The sequence below is a fragment of the Sorex fumeus genome, unplaced genomic scaffold, assembly GCF_029834395.1.
Source record: "Sorex fumeus unplaced genomic scaffold, SorFum_2.1 ptg000024l, whole genome shotgun sequence".
Classification (NCBI taxonomy): domain Eukaryota; kingdom Metazoa; phylum Chordata; class Mammalia; order Eulipotyphla; family Soricidae; genus Sorex; species Sorex fumeus.
The window spans coordinates 15,846,828-15,867,370 of record NW_026606081.1 but is presented as its reverse complement, the minus strand read 5'-3'; the positions used below and the strand labels follow the sequence as shown (position 1 = coordinate 15,867,370).

Genomic DNA, 20,543 nt, shown 5'->3' with positions numbered 1-20,543 from the left:
TACCAAATCCTATAAATTGGACTGATTGAATGATTTGAAATTCAGGCAAAATATAGTTTGAGCTACTAAAACAAAATAAAGATTTATTCAAATATCTATGTACCTGTATAAGTATCAATCATGCCAGTAGTATTTAGTGGATATTGAGAGAAATATAATACTCATGATAAAAACTGGAACTATGATAAATGATACTGTATTAGCATGATAAACCTATAAGTGTGATATTGTTTCTTCCAATTCTGAGCAATAGTCTAGTTCCCTTCAAAAGATTCACTAGTGAGAACAAAGTTCAAGACAAAGAATTTGCTCGAGCGGGCCCAGTAACGTCTCCATTGGAGACTTGGTTGTTACTGTGTCTGGCATATCGAATACTCTCGGTAGCTTGCTGGGCTCTCCGAGAGGGGCGGAGGAATCGAACCTGGGTCGGCCTTGTTGGCCGCTTGTAAGGCGAACGCCCTACCGCTGTGAAGACAAAGAATATTGTGTCTAAATCTTTCTCTTCATCTGCTCAGCCAAATGCATTGTTGGTTGTATGTGTACCTTTTTATTTTATATTTTTAAAAAAGACAAAATTTGTAAACTATCAAGAAAACTAGGCTAGTATATATATTTTTCAGGTTATCTAGTCATTAATTAAAAGAAAAAAATCCTAGTTCTTTTTTTTTTTCTTTTTTGAGTCACACCTGGCGATGCACAGGGGTTACTCCTGGTTTTGCACGCAGGAAGTACTCCTGGTGGTACTTGGGGGGCCATATGGGATACTGGGAATCAAACCCAGGTTGGTTTCATGCAAGGCAAACATCTTACCCGCTGTACTATCACTCCAGCCCCCAAGAAATCCTAGTCTTACCAACAAAAAATGGGATATATATAAAGTGTTTGCTTATATAGAGTATAGTTAATAAATGCTAATTTAGCAGCTTTTCTGCCCACAATTACTGACTTGACTCAACTGGCTTCCAGTTTTATCATTTGGGTGTTTTGTGCCCACACCCAGCAGGTACAGGGATTACTCTAGGATCTGCGCTCAGAGATCACTCCTGACAGGGATCAGGGGACCATATGGAATACTAAGGATCAAATTTGGGTAGGCCATGTACAAGGAAAACTCCTATCTCTCCCAGAATATCAAGCTGATGTTCAACGTGTACATAGATTTAAAAAAAACCTGATTATAAAATATAAATATGTTTACCACATTTGTATGAATATTTTTCTGGGGTGGTTATTCTGGCCTAAGTCATTCTCTGTGAGCTCCTGAAAAGTCATACCCCTGGATAAAGATGCCTGTTTTGACCTTTGATCTTTAGTCTAAAGATAGAGTCAGGGCTTTTTCTGTTGAGTTGAATGTAAGACTAAGGGAGAGAGGGACGAGATAGATAAACTCAAGGTATTAGTGGAACAATTAATAAAATGGATTTACAAACAATTTAGTGGGGCAAGGTGGCATTTTGATGGAATTTTGGTTTGTAGTAGACCCTTACTGAAGTTTCGGAGAGCAATTCTGTACAGAGACATAAAAGTGGTTCCTAGTGATATGTAAGTTGTAAGGACTAAACACCATACTGACACCCAGTTCCATTCCTGTGCTCAAGAAATACTTGGTTAAGATTTATTCTAAGGCACTTTGTTGTTTCTTGGCTGTATTTATTTCCCAAAATATTAAACTGTATAATATGCTCTGTGATGTAATTGAAAAACAGTAAAAGTCTATTATAAAAAAACTTCACTTACTGAAAACCAGAGTATCTCTTCCAAAAGATGATTCTTTTAAGACTGATAGCTATAGTTAAAACCCCTTAACACAGTATATTGCGTGACGATGGGTGTGTTTTAATTTTTTTTAATTTCCTATAGTTAAGATAACATGCTTACAATGGTGTTGGCATTTATAGTTTTGGTGTAGAGTTACTTCCCAAAAGTGTCCAAACCCCCACCCTTGCCCTGTGACACCTCCCATACACATCCCTGATCTGGTGTTCTCAGTGAAGATGTCTCTTTAAAAAAGGGATAATTTCAAAATTTTTTTGTGAAAGAGAAACAAGGTGAGGGGCGCTTGACATTTAAGAGACAGAGAGAGAGAGAGAGACAGAGACAGAGAGAGAGAGACAGAGACAGAGAGACAGAGAGAGAGAGACAGAGAGAGAGCAGAGCACAGTCTAGAGGTCTGGTTGATGCCATCCCCAGCTCTCAAGCCCACATCTTGGTTTTCCTACCTAGCCATTTGCATCGTAAGCAGTAGTCAGCTGTTAGGAAGATGGAAAAGAATGGGAAAGTTCTTAAATAAAACAAAAAAGAAACCTTCAAAACATCTGGGCTCTGTGCTGAGATATTTTTGGTGAGACTAAAATGATTATGTAAAAAAATATGGCTCACATTTTTGAAATATTTTCTTTTCATTGAAGTTTTTTTCCAATGTTGTTAAAATTTTAATGAATTTATCTATTTTTTTCCTCATTTTTAAGCCCTTGAAGACAAAAAATGTGGCTGCCCGGCCATTGCCAATGATTAGAGGAACTATGACTGCAAGTTTGTTCATAGCAATATATTCTTTCCCCTTAACTTCCTTGCCTTTCTGAGAAGTACCAGAATCCATAGAGGTGAGGGGAATAACATACTACAATATATGAAAGCAATTCAAAATTCAAAACTTGACCCAGACTCTCAGAGCAAACTCTGCTCCCAAAGTCTCATCAACACCATGAGCTGAGGACTGTTCCACTGTGGCAGAGCTGGACTGCGAGGTTCAGATCTGTCCTGTCTTACTTGCCAGTGGAGATGTTCGAGAAAGGCCAGTACAGGCTGCCTGTGAACCAGAATGGCCAACGGGGAGGCCAGCCTCGCACAGGAGGCCATCTGCTCCACACATGACAGGCCCGCTTCCTTGCGAAGATGGGTTTGAAGGATGAGACTCTTTCAGGAGAGAGCACACAGCTCGTTGGGACATCCTTAGCCGTTCTCATTTTAAAATAAACAACTGTAGGAAGTGGGGATTAAAGGCTTAGGTTCGAGAGATGACAAGTAGGGTCTTTTGCTTGCTCCAGCATTGCCTCAGAAGTTCTTCCTATCAGCATTTGGCTTCTTATTCTGCTGACAGATGAGAAGGACTGTAACTCCCAGGTGTCAAGCATGTGCCCGTTCCTGCCACTGGGCTTGGAACAACGGGGCCAGCAGGCATTGATTTCATCATCCATGCAAATCTGCTCGGAGAAGACCTGGTGCAAGCCAGAATCCACCAACCCATTAGCTGTCCTTTTCCTGCACTAAAACTAACATCTAGAAGAATAACTCACTCACTTCTGTGCAATACTGGAACTTGACTCTCCCATACACTGTCTTTAAGTCCTTGCTTAGCAGTCTTTTCTGTTTCATTAGCAATTTGTAATTCAAGTATTTTTCTTTAATGGATTTTTGTAGTCTACTTCCAGGGTGAAGAAGCAAGGACTTTGATGCACATTATAAAAAGTTGTTAAACATCTGAAGCAAAAAAAAAAAAAAAGAAAAACAAAATTGGCCCAATATGGGGAAAACAATCTCATTCATTCATTTTCTAAAGATAAAGTGAAAAATTCTTCTGTGGAAAAATATGATCAAATAACCATAATTTTCTTGACCAACCATCATGAGACAATGGATTCCAACTACTGAATTCGTTGATACTGTACATGATTACTTCCTAGCACCCACCTTCTGGACTTCTCTTAGGGAGTGCTCTAAGCATGACAGAATTTGATAGAGTCATGAAAACATCAGGAGAGATAACAAAGTTCATGACATGGGATTTACATCAATTTACTTAATGTAAATCCTCAACAAATGAAAACTGTTCTATATTCTACTGTAATTCACACAACAAAACACTTAAGGTGTTGCCAGGAATATACTGGAAAGAACAGTGATACCACATCACTGTATGAGATTGCATTATTTTTGAATGGGCAATGATGGCAATTTGGAGACTGACCTATATTCCTCTTGGTTTTGTGATTGAGTTGTGAGTAGTTATCAGTTACATATCCCTTTCCTTTCACGCATCTTGACTACAGAACATAATTTTAAAATCCTTATATTGATTCCCCTAATGATTCTTATTGGTTCTATTAAACATGCAATTTTTTAAATTCAGTAGCATGGATTTGAAATCAAGTTGTCTACTACTACTCTGCCTCTTTCTCTGAAACATTTTATATAGTAGAGGGAATTTCAGAACATATTGTCTCACCATAAGATTTCCTATATTCTGTTTTAAAGTATGCCTCTGGGCCAGAGAGAAAACTCAAGTGCTGGTTCACATGCCAAGCTGGTTCAAGGCCCAGAGTTGGAACCTGATGGTCCAAAGTCACCCAGGACACACTGGGGTTTGAACCCTATAAATGTCATCTCCAATAAACTCAAAATTACTGTTAAAACTTGGGCTACATTATTTTTCACTGATGTCCACTAGGACAAAATTATTATTTTTTTGTCTTAGTATTTTAAGCATGGGCTAGAGCAATAGCACAGTGTTTGCCTTGCACACAGCCGACCCAGGTTCGATTCCTCCGTCCCTCTTGGAGAGCCTGGCAAGCTACTGAGAGTATCCTGCTTCCACAGCAAATCCTGGCAAGCTCCCCGTGGCATATTGATATGCCAAAAACAGTAACAACAAGTCTCACAATGGAGGCGTTACTGGTGCCCGCTCAAGCAAATCAATGAACAACGGGAGGACAGTGCTACAGTGCTATTTTAAGCACAAGATCAACAAATATAGTTGCTCTTTTGTGCTGAAAGCTTGAATTTTCTAATAAGAAAGGTCACAAAAAGCAGTGTAATACAATTTGTAATCAACAGCTTTCGGAATGGTTGTAGCATAGGACCTGAGTGTTGGTCACTTGTGTTTATAAAACAATGAGAACCAAACACAGAGCTACAGTTTATTTACATTATATTGCAGTTGTCTCCGCCAATTCTATGGGAAACATCATTTAAGTAATAGTTGTCTTGTTAAAATGTCACCTTCTTCTGAAGAGAGTTGGGAAGATAGCAAGAGGTTAAGTAGGCCAACAAGCAGATAAACAAAGATTTCCAAAGAGCACTTTAAAGCTTGTGTTAATTTGAGAAACTGAAAAAATTATGCTTATTCAGTTAGGGTTTTCTCTTAAAAACTCAGATAGGTTTACATAAAAAAAATATTACTTTTGAGTTCTTCTTTTGGTCTCGGTGCATGCATTTAAACTAAGGAGGGGGACGTGAAGTCCTGTGCAACTGCAGACTGGATTCTGGGTCTCTGTTCCTGATCTGATTTAGCCCCTGGTAGGGCATTTTCCTTGCACGTGACCGACCCAGATTTGATTGTTCCATCCCTCTTGGAGAGCCTGGCAAGCTACCGAGAGTATCCCGCCTGCACGGCAGCGCCTGACAAACTACCATGGCATATTTGATATGCCAAAAACAGTAACAAGTCTCACAATGGAGATGTTACTGCTGCCCGCTCGAGCAAATCAATGAACAATGGGAGGACAGTGCTACAGTTCTTCTCCCACTGAAACAGTGAGTTGGATTTGGGAAATAGCCTTCTGCCTTGGGCTCCTACCTGCCTCCTGACCCTGGAGACAGTCACCCTGCTGTGCAGTTCTCAGCAGGTGCTGATTACAAGATAATGCTACAGATTTCTTGTGATTTCAAGGTAAGACACTTAAGAGAAGTTCTACTTTAAAACAACAAACATTGATGAAACCACAATTGTAGTAATAGGGATTTATTGTCTCAGAATGCCCTTGAGAACATTACACAACTGTTCTTAGGAGCAACACCCCATTTCTTTGCATCTTTCCCTTCTGTGGGATCCTGGGTCCGCAGAACGCAAAGGCACACAGAGGGCATTGCCAGAGGGTGGGGTGACTGGCGGTGGAATTCGGGCAGACAGTTACAGCCTAGAATATGCCAGCAGTGTAAACGACTTTGGGAGTCAGTTTCAAAGAGTGTCTAAATGATCACCAAAAAGAAACAAGGTTTTGTATTTGCAGTGATTGATTTTGACCCAATTTAAACTTGGATCTTTATCAGTTCTTTTAACACATAGATTGTTCCTCTCACCAACCTATATAAAAGATTGTGTCTTTTCTTTTTTCTCATTTTTGAGGGGTAAGGGGCGGCAAACTCAGTGGTGCTCAGGAGTCATTCTGGGCAGTTCTTAAAGGATGGTATTCAGTGCTGGGATGGAATCGGACTGGCTGCATGCAAGGCAAGCCCCTTAAATCCTGCTCTCTCCGGGCTGGAGCAATAGCACAGCGGGTTGGGTGTTTGCCTTGCATGCGGCCGACCGGGGTTCAATTCCCAGCATCCCATATGGTCCCCCAAGCACCGCCAGAAGTAATTCCTGAGTGCAGAGCCAGGAGTAACCCCTGAGCATCACTGGGTGTGACTCAAAAAGCTGTCACTGTCACTGTCCTCCCGTTATTCATCGATTTTCCCGAGCGGGCCCAGTAACCTCTCCATTGGAGACTTTGTTGTTACTGTGTTTGGCATATTGAATACATCACGGGGAGCTTGCCAGACTTTGCCGTGTGGGCGAGATCCTCTCGGTAGCTTGCCGGGCTCTCCAAGAGGGGTGGAGGAATCAAACTCGGGTCAGCCATGTTGGCTGCGTGCAAGGCAAACACCCTACCCGCTGTGCTATTGCTCAAAAAGCAAAAATAAAATAAAATTAAACTAAATTAAATTTTAAAAAAATCCTGCTCTCTCTGTGAGCCAGACCTTATCCTGACACCCCGTCACCAGTTCATTCTGATGGCATTAGATTCCCACCTTCCTACTAACACTTGTCTTTTACCAGATTATTACTTTCCTTGTAAGCATTCCTCTTCCCACTAATGTTTTGTTAGTGCTTTGTAACTGATAAAACCAGCATCAGACATCCTTAGGAATCCCATGAAGCATTTACAAAGTTAAAAAAAATTAAATGTTTTCTAAAATATTTAGTAGCAAGAACACAGGCCTCACCTCTTTACATTGTTTATAAACAGTTTACAGTTCACAAAGAATATCTAAAAAATATATATATGCTCTGTAGTGAAAATGGTTTTTAACATGGAGATTGATGTCTAGTTTTGTTAAATAACTGAGATGCAATACAGGTGTTTATTGTCTTGAGAAATCTTTATATAAAAGGAAACATCTGTATATAAATCTTTATATAAAAGTAAAACATCAAGTTGTCAACCCCTAATGCTGTATAGGAAATTGAGGTATAAACTGGGAAAATTTGGGGAACTTCTTTCAGATTTAAATTGCAACTGGCTTCTTCAAATGCAGATTTTTTATTCTGTCTCAAGGACCCAGTGTTTGCATCTAATATACATAAGAAGTAACAACAAATGATTGGAAAGCTCAGTGACAAACCCAACAAGATTTCATTCTGACTGATTTTTAGAATAAGCCAACAGAAAATATTTAGGTGGTTTCTCTGACCTCCAGTTCTTAAGAGGCGGCCATTTAACACAGTGATTCAGTAAAGACACTCAAGAAAACTTCTTTTAATTCTCAGTGCTACATCCCCTTGGTAACATGGTCAGGCGGATGAGGAAAAAGAAAAGGGGCCGCTGGCACCATGTGTGGTGTTGTGAAATGTAAACTCCAAGCTTGGGGAATTCCTGTAAGATGGAGAATAGTCTGACCCATTTTCCCAGCAGTAAGTGCACTCTGGAAGTAGTATGGATGGCTGGGAGTTAAAGTGGGTTTTAACCTGGAGTCTGTTATGTAGCCAATTGGGAAGAGACGACATTCTAAATCAAGACAACGATAAGTGGTGTAACAAGAAATCACTGTCACTGTTACTGTCCTCCCGTTGTTCATCGATTTGCTTGAGAGGGCACCAGTAATGCCTCCACTGTGAGACTTGTTACTGTTTTTGGCATATGAATACACCACAGGGAACTTGCCAGACTCTGCTGTGTGGGCAGAATACTCTCGGTATCTTGCCAAACTCTCCAAGAGGGATGGAGGAATCAAAACCGGGTCGGCTGTGTGCAAGGCAAATGCCCTACCTGCTGTGCTATTGCTCCAGCTATCAACAAGAAATCACCTGCAGAAATCAGCATGAATGAAGAAGTGGAGCCTGGAACTGCAGGGATAGAGGGAAGACCAAGCACATGCATTGCATGTCCAAGCCAAATCGCCACTCTGGGCGCCAGCACCCCGATCCCATGAACTCTGTACTGCAGAGAGCACCTCTACTCTCCTGCATCGGGGAATCACCCAACTGGTGACTGCTCCATCCTCTGAGCCCAAAACCCTGCAGGGATTCCTGCTGGGAACACCCCCTTCATGTTGGAGCTGGTGAGTGTGACCATCAGACTTTGACCTTATACATTCTTACACCTCAGTCAGCTAAACACAGTGACACTGCAGAGAGAGAGAGAGAGAGAGAGAGAGAGAGAGAGAGAGAGAGAGAGAGAGAGACCCTCAGCCCTGCAGTGTTGCCCCAAATAAAAATAGAAATGGAGCTAGAAAGCAGGAATTGCTTCTAGTGTGGACTAAAAGGTAGGAGACATTCGTGCACACACCCCTATAGAAAAGCCGAGGGTGTTGGCAGCTTCCTTCCTGCCAGCCCCTGGCGGCCCACAGCCACAGGCCGACCCGCCACACACTCTCCTCCTGAGTGTGCAGTGTTGCTCACAATGTGACGCTGAAGTTTGGGGACCAGAGCTCTCAAGATCCAGATTCCTATTAGTGAGAAGCCCTTTACAGTGTTTGGTTTGGGAGTGACCCTGGCAATGCTGGACAGGGATTCAAACCAGGATGCAAGGAAAGAGCCTTCACCCTGCTGTCCCTCCAGCACCCCAGGACAAACACCTTAGCACTGTGCTGTCCTTCAGCCTCCCCGAGGATTTTAAAATCAAATAAAGGATGGTGCATTTCAGACATGATAGAATAAAAAGATGCAAGGCTTTACATATAGGAAGGATATCCGAATAGCATGTGAGAGAACAGTTTGCTGTCTGTGCAAAGTTAAGGAACAAAGTTTTATTCAGAAATGTGGGAGCATTATTACTGGCACTGACCTTTTAATTTGTTGTCTTAGTACTGCACTTTCTTTTTAAAAGAAATCCATGAAAGTGAAAACAAATAGGCAAAAAAAAACCTTTTTTAAAACTCCCCTCTAGACAAAAAAAAAAATCCTTTTTGCTCTTAGCATGTTCATCTGCTTTAAAAAGTGCAAATAGTCAAACAAACTGAATGAAAGATGGAAATAGAGCATGCTTGGCCAGCATGGCAAGCTGCCTTCACACTGAGTCTGTCTCCCCAACAAAAACAAATGAGTATTTCACAACCATAAAATCCAACAATATTATCTCAGTTAGAGTTAGTATAAACCACATTGATTTATTGGATCAATCCACTAAATCGGATATGCCCATTACATATTAAGAATGTCTTACTTTGTTTTACCTAAGTCAACATACAATGTTCTTAATGTAAGAAATGTTCAATATTAGTAGATAAAGGACCAAATGTGACAGCCTCTCAGTATTTATATTACAAACCATAATTCCCAAAAGCAGAGAGTATGGGGGAAATTGTCTGCCACAGAGGCAGGGGGAGGGTTGGAAAGTGGAGGCGGGGGATACTGGGGACATTGGTGGTGGACAATGTGCACTGGTGGAAGGGTGAGTTTTCAATCACTGTATGACTGAAACTGAAACACGAAAGTTTTGTAACTGTATCTCATGGTGATTCAATTAAAAAAAAAAGAAATGTTCAGTATTTTGCCAACAGAAAGGAAGAGACACTATAATTGTGACCAGCAGTTGCTGATGAGAAAACTGAGACTTAAAGATGTGAAATGATTTGTTCAAGGTACAACATGTTCAAAAATGAGATACCTGGGCCTTCTGAAGGAGGGCTGAGTCAGCATTCCCTGCCACCCGCTGGAGCCCTGGGAGCCCCAAGCAGGCCTGAATCCGACAGGGCGGGCCTTCTCCCCTCAGGAGAACTGATTCAAGAGTGTTTCTTCCCCCCAAGCAGAAAGACTGGGAGGAAGAAGCAGAGAAGGAAAGGAACAGAGGTGAAAGAACTAAACCATGTTTCACTACATTACCAAACTGTAGAAATTATTCTCAGAATTTCTTATGGGAATGTACACTGGAGCACAGTGTAAACTATATCTCTTCCTGTGCATTGATGTCAGAAGTGTTTGAAAGCCATTGGCCTCTCTCCTAGGTGATGCTGGGACACAGGTCTAGGAGTCTGTGTTCCCAGCAGTGCTGCTGTTTCCTTTCCTTCTTTGCACCCCACCTTTCCTGGTAGACACTCTTAGGCTTCTTGCTAATAAGATTACAGTCTCAACTGAAAAGGGACAATACAGTCAAAGGCACTTCTTATCAATGCCCTTTAAATTCTACTAACACACAAGCCATGGAATTGTGTCCTGTAATACATTTTTTTATTACACAAGTTGAGAGCTAAAAACAGTATAATTTATCTCCCACCACTCTTTTATTTTTGGTTTTGGGGACCATGCCAAGTTATGCTCAGGGGTTGCTCCTGGCTCTGCACTCAGGAATTGCTCCTGGCAGTGCCTGGAGGAACATAGGGATGACGGGGATCAAATTCATGTTGGCAATTCAGGCAAGCACCCTGCCTCTGCATTCTTGCTATCTCCCACCACTTTATAAGACACTTATTCCATCTAAAGTTTCATTATCATAGAGTCGACTGAAAGCACTGCTTTTGTTTTGTTTTTGTGCCACATATGGCAATGCTCAGGGCTGACTCCTGGCTTTGCACTCAGGGATCACTACTGGTGGGATCAGGGGACCATAAGTGTTTCTAGGGATAAAACCCGGGTCAGCTGTGTGCAAGGCAAGTGCCCTCTCTACTGTGTGATTGCTCTGGCACAGAAAGCATTGCCTTTGGTTATTCAAAAGGAGCCATTTGGCAAATCATGGCAAGTCTCCAGTTCCATTCCCTTGTATATGAAATGAACCGGTGTAAACCGGTGTAAACTAGGTTGCTTTTGACTCCCAGCTCCGACTCTGCCTCCATGTCTGTCCTGGAAACTTGTAAGTGAGAAAGGTTCTTTCTATAACATTCGCTATCAAATAGTAATGACTGATTCCATCCAAGAAATCCTCTTAAATAGTCAAGTATGCTTGAGAAATAGTTATCTGTAAAATGGTAAATATGGACTTCTAAACTACACTTCAGTGCATAATCCAAACTATAAGAACATAGCCATTAAGACACGAGCATACATATTACAATATGCAGTATTTTTTAAGCATTAGTAACAGGAATTGCATTGGAGAGAAAGCAAATCAAAAGCCAATTCAGTCCCCAGAATTCTGCAGGATGGTCCAATAAACAAAAGACCTGTGCTACCTGGGGACCTCCAGATTCTATTCCTCATCCATTGGAGGGCAGACAGCCAGGGCAGGAGAAGAAGTTGGCCAACAGAGGGGGGCGGTTTGTAGCTGCAGGTTCCTACCCCAGGCCCTTTTGACCTGGAATCCCTGACAGCTCCCAGAAATCATGAACTTGGTCATCCAACTCCTGACAATGTGAATTTTTAACTTTTTATATAAGGAGATTTTTTTGGTAAAGAAAGTAATGGCAGATGTCTGCATACATGACAAACTGCTCAAAAGGACTATTGGTGCAGGAAATGAAGGCTAAAGGAGGGGAGGGGACACACTGAGGAGAGAGCCCGAGCTCCCCTCTGCGGGCAGAGAGAGGGATAAGGAGAAGAAATGTGGGGGAGGCACAGAAGGGGGTTGCACTGCCACAGGGATGAGGGCGTGGTGAGGTCTGAGACCTGAGTGCCGGGCTCAGAGGAGAGATGTTAAACACCAATCAGACTTCAGGAAGTGAGAAAGCACTAAACGTGAGCTGTTTCAAGGGATCTTCAATTATTGATCATTTCTCCCCTGTCCTCCCCCTACTATGCAGAGAGGTTTAGTTCATTGCCAGATGGCAACATTACTGGCAATTGCTTTCCAGTATTCAGGAGAAATTCGCCACAGATGTAAATGCTGCGACTTTCATCCCAATTTCACATTATTCAAATATTTCCAAAGTACCTAAATCGGAAAAATAGAGCTCAGATAATGGGAGGAAGGAAAGGGCGCAGAGTGGGTGCCCCCTCGAGTCTGCCGGAGTAGGGCAGCTGCGGCACCTGGTGGCAGTCGAGTCCCCAGTGGCAGAGGGGAGACACCTGACTCTGCAGGGAATCGCCCACTCCAGAGTGTTGCGTCAGTGGCGCTGGCCACAGACCTGCAGGTGTTCAGTGAGTCCACTGTGTGAGGTCATATCGCTTGTGTCGCTGTGGCTGTCAGGGCCTCCACTTAGGGCTGCTTGATTTGTAACTGCCGGGTGCTCCTTCCTCACTTCTGTGATTCCAGCAACGACTCAGCTGGGTGTTGCGGAATTGTGCTCAGTGCAAGAGTCACAGCAAGACCATGGCGCTCGGTGTGTGCAGTGGCCTAGTTTGGTTGTGCAATTCTTGGCCTTCCTGCAGTTGAGTCCCTTTGCCTCCTTCACCAGGCTCACATGCTCATCTGGCTCAGCTGAGTAGTTCCGGAACTTTCCCTGAGCACTGGCCCTGCTGACACTGCCCAGGGGCCTCAGGCCCGTGACTAAATTATGGGCACGTGCTGGTATCCCGGGCTCCTCCTTCTTGCGGTCAGCTGGAGAAGGACTGTCACTACTGCTCGCCTCATCCTGCTCTCCAGGACCAGAGAAAGGGATTCCTCAGCGATAGTAAGAATTCAGACCCTGCTGGGAGCTACAGGAGGGAGCTACAGGAGGGAAAAGGTGTGAAAGGAAAAGGCAGGGAGAAGGACCAATGGTGAGGAAGCCAGAAGCAAGAGCAGGGGTCCTCAGGCACAGAGGGGGCTGAGTGTGTATGTGTGTGTGTGTGTGTGTGTGTGTGTGTGTGTATTAGGTTGGAGAGGGTGTCAGGAGGAAGGATCAGGGAATAGGATTCATCTCATTTCACAAGAGAGCCAGAGAGACAGAGAGAGGAGGTGCTGGCACCAGCCCCTGGCCCTGCCCAGCAGGTAGAGGCAGATTCTCTCCCATTTGGAGCTGAGTGATAGCGGGCTCGGCTTCTGTTTTGGTGTGAAATGACCGAGAGTCATATGCACCTTATTAGATCAGGGAGAGCAAAGGGCCCCCAGGCCGTGCAGAGAGAAGCCAGCATGAGTAGAGCCAGCTCAGCCTCTTGCCGGTGTTTTCTGTTTAATGCTGTGTGATTCTATGAACTCCTGCATGTCTCAGGAACTTTCTGGCAAATATTTCCTCATTTATCAAAAGTAAGGGCGTAGGAATGACTTCAGCTGGAAGCTATAACGCAAAGCCCGTGTGCCAGACGGTATCGTTGCAAGAGCGAAGGCTGGGAGCTGCCCCTTCACTGCGGTTTCCACAGGCTCCAGCTCTGGCAAGCCAGGGAAGAATCGGGAATCTCCTGCTTCTCCAGGCTTTCACTCCACTCCACCAGGAAGAGCTCACATTCTCTCAGGGAGTGTTTAGATACATGCACAACTGTAAGATCAATTGTTTCTAACGATAATGCACTTGGGGGCATGTGTGTGTGTGTGTGTGTGTGTGTGTGTGTGTGTGTGTGTGTGTGTGTGCGCGCGCACATGCACAGGTGAACATGCCCGGAGGTGCTCAGGGCTTGCCCCTGGCTCTGTGATCAGGGACCACTCCTGGTGGGACTCTGGTGACCATTTTCAGTGCCGAGGACTGAGCCTAGGTCAGCCTTGAGCAAGAAGAGCCTTAGTTGCTGGACTGTCCCCCAGCCCCTTGTAATGCTTCCAGATCCAGTGACATTTACCTATGCACTCGCTGATTTTGTGGTTTTTAGAGAGGATGGAACAATAAGATGCTGTTTGATTATGTGTTAGTCTCTATATAAAATTGAATCAATCACTCAGATGCTGTAATGCATTTGATAGTACATCTGATACAAGTTTATTTATCCCTTACATCTGATTATTGGGAAGAATACATAACTTTTCAAAATTTAATACTCTTGTCCTTTTTTCTGGTTTTCAGTTCCACATTTATGATTTTGAGTACATAGATAATATATCTTGACAAGTATTGTATTTCTAAAATATGTTTATACAGGTGCTGGCTATGGAATGTTAGACTAATTATTTGAGTTAAAATATAACAATTTATATGTGATATTTAAATCCCTCTGCCTTAAAGGTTTCTGGTTCAGTTTATCAATACAAAGGGGAGCGAGCTGAGAACCTCTGGGTCGCTGCTGGTGGTGCTTGTGGCCTTCTGGTCACTCACTGGGACCCGGCAAGTGGGCACTGACTCAGCTGTGAGCTGAAGAGGCTCACTAGAAAGCCACTTTATAAACTGTCATTGTGAACTAGCTTTATATACTTAAATTCTTTGGATGAATGTCTGTATTAAAAAAGTACCTCAATTTTATATTATTGATCTCTTTATTTGGGCAAATGGCTTCTATTAGTTCCTAAAAAAACTGTTAGTGAAAAATACGCTGATCTCAACTCCTTGGCGAGAGTTAAGAGTTGAGGAAGAGAAAATTCTATTTCCAAAAAAAAAAATAGTAAGACTCAATTTTCATTATGCATTTTGTGTGTGTGTGTGTGTGTGTGTGTGTGTGTATAGATGACTGTACCAGATACCTGGCAGTTCTTTTGGAACCATATGCAGTAAAACATCCTTAATATCTCTCTGGCCCTGAATTTTATATTTCATCATTCTATGAACTCTTAAAACAAAACAAATCCCAAAACAATAAAAATGGATAATTATTATTATGGTTTTTAATTTGTTTCTGTTTGAGCTTTTCTTTTTTTTTTAATTGTTTCTACAAGGTACAGGTAAACACAAATAATGTAACAATGATCAAGTAAATAACTAGAAGAAGCTTTGTCTCCTTTTTCTAGATAAGTACAAGTGACTAGAGTAATCACAAGTAAAATGACTTTAAAATACCATCAGGAAATCTTATGGAAATAAGATTATACTTCATTTTGATCGATACCAAAGGAAGAGAAAGGAGGGTCTAAAATGGTAATATTGAGTATTACAGAATGTCCATGAGTGTAAGACTCTTCTAACACATATCGGCAATAACTGAGCTGGGAAGTCAAAGGCAGCAAGTGCTCTCCTGGACCGAACTCAGTTGAGATCCTGCTCGCCCGCGTTCGCTCTACTTCCAGCACTCTCAGATTTTAAGTTTGTGTCGCTGATGAGGACGACGTCAGGGTCAGAGACACAGCTGGAGTGAGTTTAGGTCACCTGTCTCTGGCTTTCTCTCCTCTTACACAAAAGTAAAATGATGGATGCTCATACTTTGATTATCATTAAAATACTTCCCTTACTATTTCACTAGGTAGCCTTTCCCTCGAGTTAACTATTCATTGGCTGTTATTCACAGTGAAAGAAAAGGGACCTTCCTTCAGATGGGTTCAAGTTGCTTTTTGTTTTGTATAACTGAGTTTTCAAGATCATTTGCTTTCCCAATTAACTTTAGCACCAGTTGGTGTACAGCAGGGAAAAGGTGGGGTTTAAAAAGTCAGAGATCATTTCAGGGGGTTAAACAATCATCTGTGGAAAATCATGCTAATAGCTGATTTCAACAAGTGCTCTCTGGAGCATGTATAGAAAGAGACATAGCATTTTAATCCAAGAAATTGTGACATGCAAATATCAGAGCTCCTGAACAGACTGAGCTCCTTCGGCTTGTTTCATGGTACTTCAAACTTCCTCTTAAAATTAACTTATCCAACCCACTATCCTCCATGTCTGTATTATGTTAGAAAACCACAGTCTCCAAATTAGATAACCAGAAGGGTTATCTAACTTTGAAGTATAATGATTTCCCACCGTTGGAACATTTTGAAATATTTCAAAGTTTTAATGGACTGCATTCAATTCTCTCAAAAAGACCAAGAGGAAGGTGACAAAACGGCAACGGCAACACAAAACCAAAAACTTCCTTGCTAAAAAAAAAGGCTGTGAATTGCAAAAGTAAATTGATTTCATTGCTGACTTTAGAAAACTTGTTTCTAAGATGGCCCATAAAAATTGATAACTTCAAACTTCAGAGGTAGCATTAAGTTAGAACATTTAATCAGAATATAGGTATCCACATAATATTGAGGTCTGCTTGAGATTATTTCTAGCTTAAAAACTTACAATAGTCTGGAAATTGGCATATTTATAGTAGTAAAATTGACTTATATATGATAGTATAGTGATAGCCCACAAGTAATTATATATCTACTTAGGTGTAGAGATATCTACACCTAAGTAGATATCTCTACACCTAAGTAGATATATAGCTACATATATAGATATAGGTACACATATCTATCTATATATATGTAGACTTATTACCATTTTAAAAAGCTACAAAAGTAAAGCTACTTTTGCAAAAACTACAAAAGTAAAGCCCATTTAAAACTGATGTGAATAATTCAGCAAAATCTTACTTTCTACTTCTGGTGGAGTCATTTGAATCCCACTATACTCAAATTCTGTATTAGCTTCCATCAGAACAAGTAATTGTCTTTAAAACCAAAACCAAAGTGCTAGAAAGATAACGCCTCTGTGTTTTTCCTGGTGCACATTAAATCTCTCAAAATCCTAAGACAGTTTTACAAGGAATGGTTCGCAAATAATCAACTTTTCTCAGAGTACAAGAAGAGTTCCTAATAAATAAGAATGTTATGTTTTACACGAAACCATAATACAGGAAATCTAGAAAACCTTGGGGCTCATTTAGGGTCATTTTCATAGGTCAATAAAATACTAATTTTTAAAATAATTTCTTCTGCAATGATAACATCTTAATGTAAATTCTCTATTCTGAAAAGAAATAAGAAAAATGAACAATTAATTAATTTTTCACTTAAGAAAAAGACCAAAAGCTTTCTAACATCTCCATTTGAAGTTCTATTCTACATTTCAACTTCATTAATAGAGACTGAAAGGGAGAGATTCAGACTTGGGGTCAAAGTAAATAATTAGCCAACTGAATCAGCTGGAACTTTCAATCTTCTCAAACTATGGTGTTTTCTATCCTGAAGGATAAAAATTCTGCTCTTCCACATTTCAGTTCTAGAGTATTTGCCATAAAAGGAAGTGACATCTTCCCTCAAATTTCTAATTTCCAAGCTATTATTAAAAATAATTCTGTTACCTATGTAAAGTAGTAGGAAAGAGATAGAGATCTGAAAAAAAATCATCCTGTTTCTTCAGAACACATTTAGACTACAAGAAGCGGGGGCACATCAAATGTAACCCTCCTATTTCCAGCTAACATTCCAGTTAATATTTTACTTTCACCTACAACTACTCTCATTTGTTACAAAACCCATTTCATAATTTAAGGATCTAGTACTCTTTCAGAAGTATGTGTTCTACAGAACTATTGGGGCATAAAATAAATCCAATTCGAGGACCGAGGAGGCAGGGCAGAAGGCCCGAGAACTTGTTGTGCATTCTCAGGATCCCGGGATTGGATTCTCCGCACTGCAAGTCACCCCCAGTATTGCTTGGGAGGCAAAAAAAATTGAAATTTTTATAAAATAAATTTATCTCACTTTCCCAATTGAATAAAAAATTGATCTAAAGCCATATAGAATTGCAGTTCCTTAAAAGAGTGGATATTTGGAAAAGAACAAAAAAGAAATATTTCATTCAATTTGTGTAATGTTGATGATACGATCTCACATACAGCAAGTTCGGTTTTGGGATACATCCCTCAATCTAGGCCATGAAACCCCAAGGCTAGGGAAGAGTCTGGTGTAACTTAGGCGACAGAACATCAGATGTTGGAACCCAAAAATGACTATCGGAGTGGAAAGAACCTTGAAACAGGGTCGAGTCCACTCATGTCTTTGGCGGAACTAAACACTCAGCTCTCAAACAAGAACCTGAAGGCAGAATCGTGAGTGGGGAACGCCTGATGTCTTAGAGAGAGAGAGTATCCATAATCTACATTTCGCCTCATCTTGCGCTGAATTTGTGAGAGAATCTTAAGGCCATTCTCAACGCCAACATCAGTCTGTTTTCCCGGGAAAAGAAACTCTCCTGCACACAGGCCGCTCTTTGACCACACCATGCATCCCTACACGCCTTTGTGCTTTTTTTCCTCTTGCCTGTATTTCTCTTAGAAGAAATACGTTTGACACTCAGAGCCCAGGAACCACTCTCTGCCAGAGAACTGTTGCCCCTACAGAGCAGTAGGGGGCCAAGCCCTGGCCAGGCGGGAGAGCTATCCCAGGACCCGCCCAGCTGCCAGTCTGCGCTGGGGGCAGAGGACAAGGATGCCAGGGGCAGGGGTGCAGGTAGAAACGGCAAGACAAATACGGGCTCCACGGAGGAATCGGGAAACCCAGCGTTTGCGCGGCAGGGGTTTCTCCGGGGGCCTGGGCTGTGCGAGGTGCGTGTGCTGTGGCACTCTGGGCTTTGATTTTGGCTTCCTGCAGAAGAGGGAGCTGTGGTGGTTCCTAGGGCCCCCTCTCCTGGCTGCTGTGCGCCCAGACTGTCACTCTTTGTGATGGAGACACTTGCGCGCACTTCTCTAATCCCCCACCAATAGCTCCATCATCCTATTAGCTAGTGCTGCTCATCCCTGGCGGGACCCCACTGTCCCTTGGTTTTTCAGCTTCCTCCTGGATGACTGACCAGGCAGGCAGGACTGGAAAATCAACACCTACTGCAGTTCCGTGACTAGGAACGCACTTCTTGGAAGGGAAAAAGTGGAGAGAAGAAAAGGAGCGATTGGACGGGCAGCACCTCCGGGGGGTTCCGGGTATCCACGGGACCCTGGGCTGCTGCCACACTAGCTGTGTGCCCCCCGAGAGAGTCACTTGGTCACGCTGTGCCTCCGTTTCTCCTTTCCGGGGGAGGAAAGCAGAGCTCTGCATCAGGGCTATGAAGAGGGCGCGCGCCCGAACCGCTCACACCAGTGCCGGGTGCCCAAGAATTGCCGCGTCCCGGGACCCGGGGCCAGCTCTAGATCCCAGTCCAGGTCACCGAGCAAAGGTCGAACAAGCTACGCTCAGCGTCCCCTACCCGGCGGTCACCCGGCCCCCAGCGCCCTGAGCTCTGCGCCTCCCCGGCGGCGGCGGCGGTGGTGGAGATGGTCGGGGAGTGCCTACCTGGCCCAGGTGTTTGCCCTTCTTGCTGCCGCCGAAAGCCAGTCCTTGGTAGATGCCAGCAGAGCGATTGGCGGCCTGGGCAGGCGTGTCCCCGCCCAGGGAGGACTTGATGGAGTTGAGCTGCGCGCCCTCGGCCAGCAGCGCGGCGCCCAGGAGCAGCAGGCAGCGGCACGCGTCCCGTCCGCGCATCCTGGCCCCGCGGGGTGTCCCGGGGAGGCGGCGGGCGGCGGGGGTGCGGGTGCTCGGGGCCCCCGGCTGGGGGAGCGGGGCCGGCGGGGCTCGGCTGCCCCGGTGGTCGTGCGCTCTTGGGACCCGGCGCCGTGGGAACCCTCCCGGCGCCTCAGCTCCTACAAGGGATGGGAAGTGCGGCCGCGGCTGGACGCGGTCAGGGGGGCCCGGCCCTGCGGCCGCGGAGGCGTGACCCGGGTGCGAGCGGCCCCGAGCCGGGAGCTGCGCCCTGCGCCCACGCGGTGCCCGACCCGCGCCCGCCGGCCCCTCTGCGCTCCCGCCCGGCCCGCCGCTTTTTATAGCTTCCCACCGCGGGCTTTTCCTCCGCCCCCAATTCCACAGCGACAAAGAGTGAAAACGCGCCGCTCCCCTCCCGCCCCTGCCCCTCGCCACCGCGCCCAGGCCGCGCTCGGCCCCTGCCCCGGATGGGGGAAGGGGTGAGGAGGGGCCGACCCTGCCCTGCCCTGCCCTGCCCCGCTCTGTGCTCGCCCTGGTTTTAGAGGGTGTGTGTGTGTAGGGGGAGGGGAAGCTGCCCGCTGAGGTCCCCCCAAGTCCCCCAAGGCGGCTCTGGCACACCGCGGGGAGATGCTCCTGTCCTCTGCGCCTCCGGAGGATCCCTCCCGGGGTTTCTAGCCTCAGTCCTCGCCCCCCACCTCCACCCTGGCGGCACCCCTGCACGTTTCTGGGGGTGGCAGCAGGGGCTCCGGTGTTCCCAAAGTCCCCTGCCAGGGTCGGGAGCCCACTGACAGGAAGGAATCCGCAGGGGCAGGCGCGTCCTGGCGGTCCCTGACTCCGGTGCTGCCTCTGCGCTGGGACGGGCACCGCTTGGCACTTGGGGGCGCCAGTGGCAGGACGCGAAAGTTCAGACCAACTGTCCCAGGCCAGCGCTGCACGGGGACCTCTGACCAATCGAGTCCAGTTTCCGAAGCAGCGAAGGGTGCTTTGAAGTCCCTGCATTTTCAAATCTTCTCCAGGCACTGGGGAGAGCCTGGGGGCCAAGAGCGAGAGGGCCGGGAGGGCACCCCACTGCTCTCCACCTTCCTGGTCTCTGCAGCTGGCACATGCCCACGCCTGCGTTCCCCGTGAGTGCTGGGGTCTGTCTGCCTCAGGCTGCCACTCACGCAGAAGCAGAGGCTGGCTCTCTTTCTCTTTGCCAAGGCCAGAGTTCCCAAG

At 44.5% G+C, this 20,543-nt stretch overlaps 1 protein-coding gene across 1 annotated transcript in view; it reads right to left on the bottom strand.

Moving 5' to 3' along the window:
- Positions 1–19,360, bottom strand: part of DKK2 (dickkopf WNT signaling pathway inhibitor 2) — an 88,894-nt gene extending 69,534 nt beyond the window's left edge. The window contains exon 1 of the mRNA XM_056114338.1: positions 19,143–19,360. Coding sequence (XP_055970313.1) covers positions 19,143–19,331 — 189 coding nt within the window. The 5' untranslated portion in view covers positions 19,332–19,360. The remainder of the gene's footprint in view (positions 1–19,142) is intronic.
- Between the last annotated feature and the right edge of the window lie 1,183 nt (positions 19,361–20,543).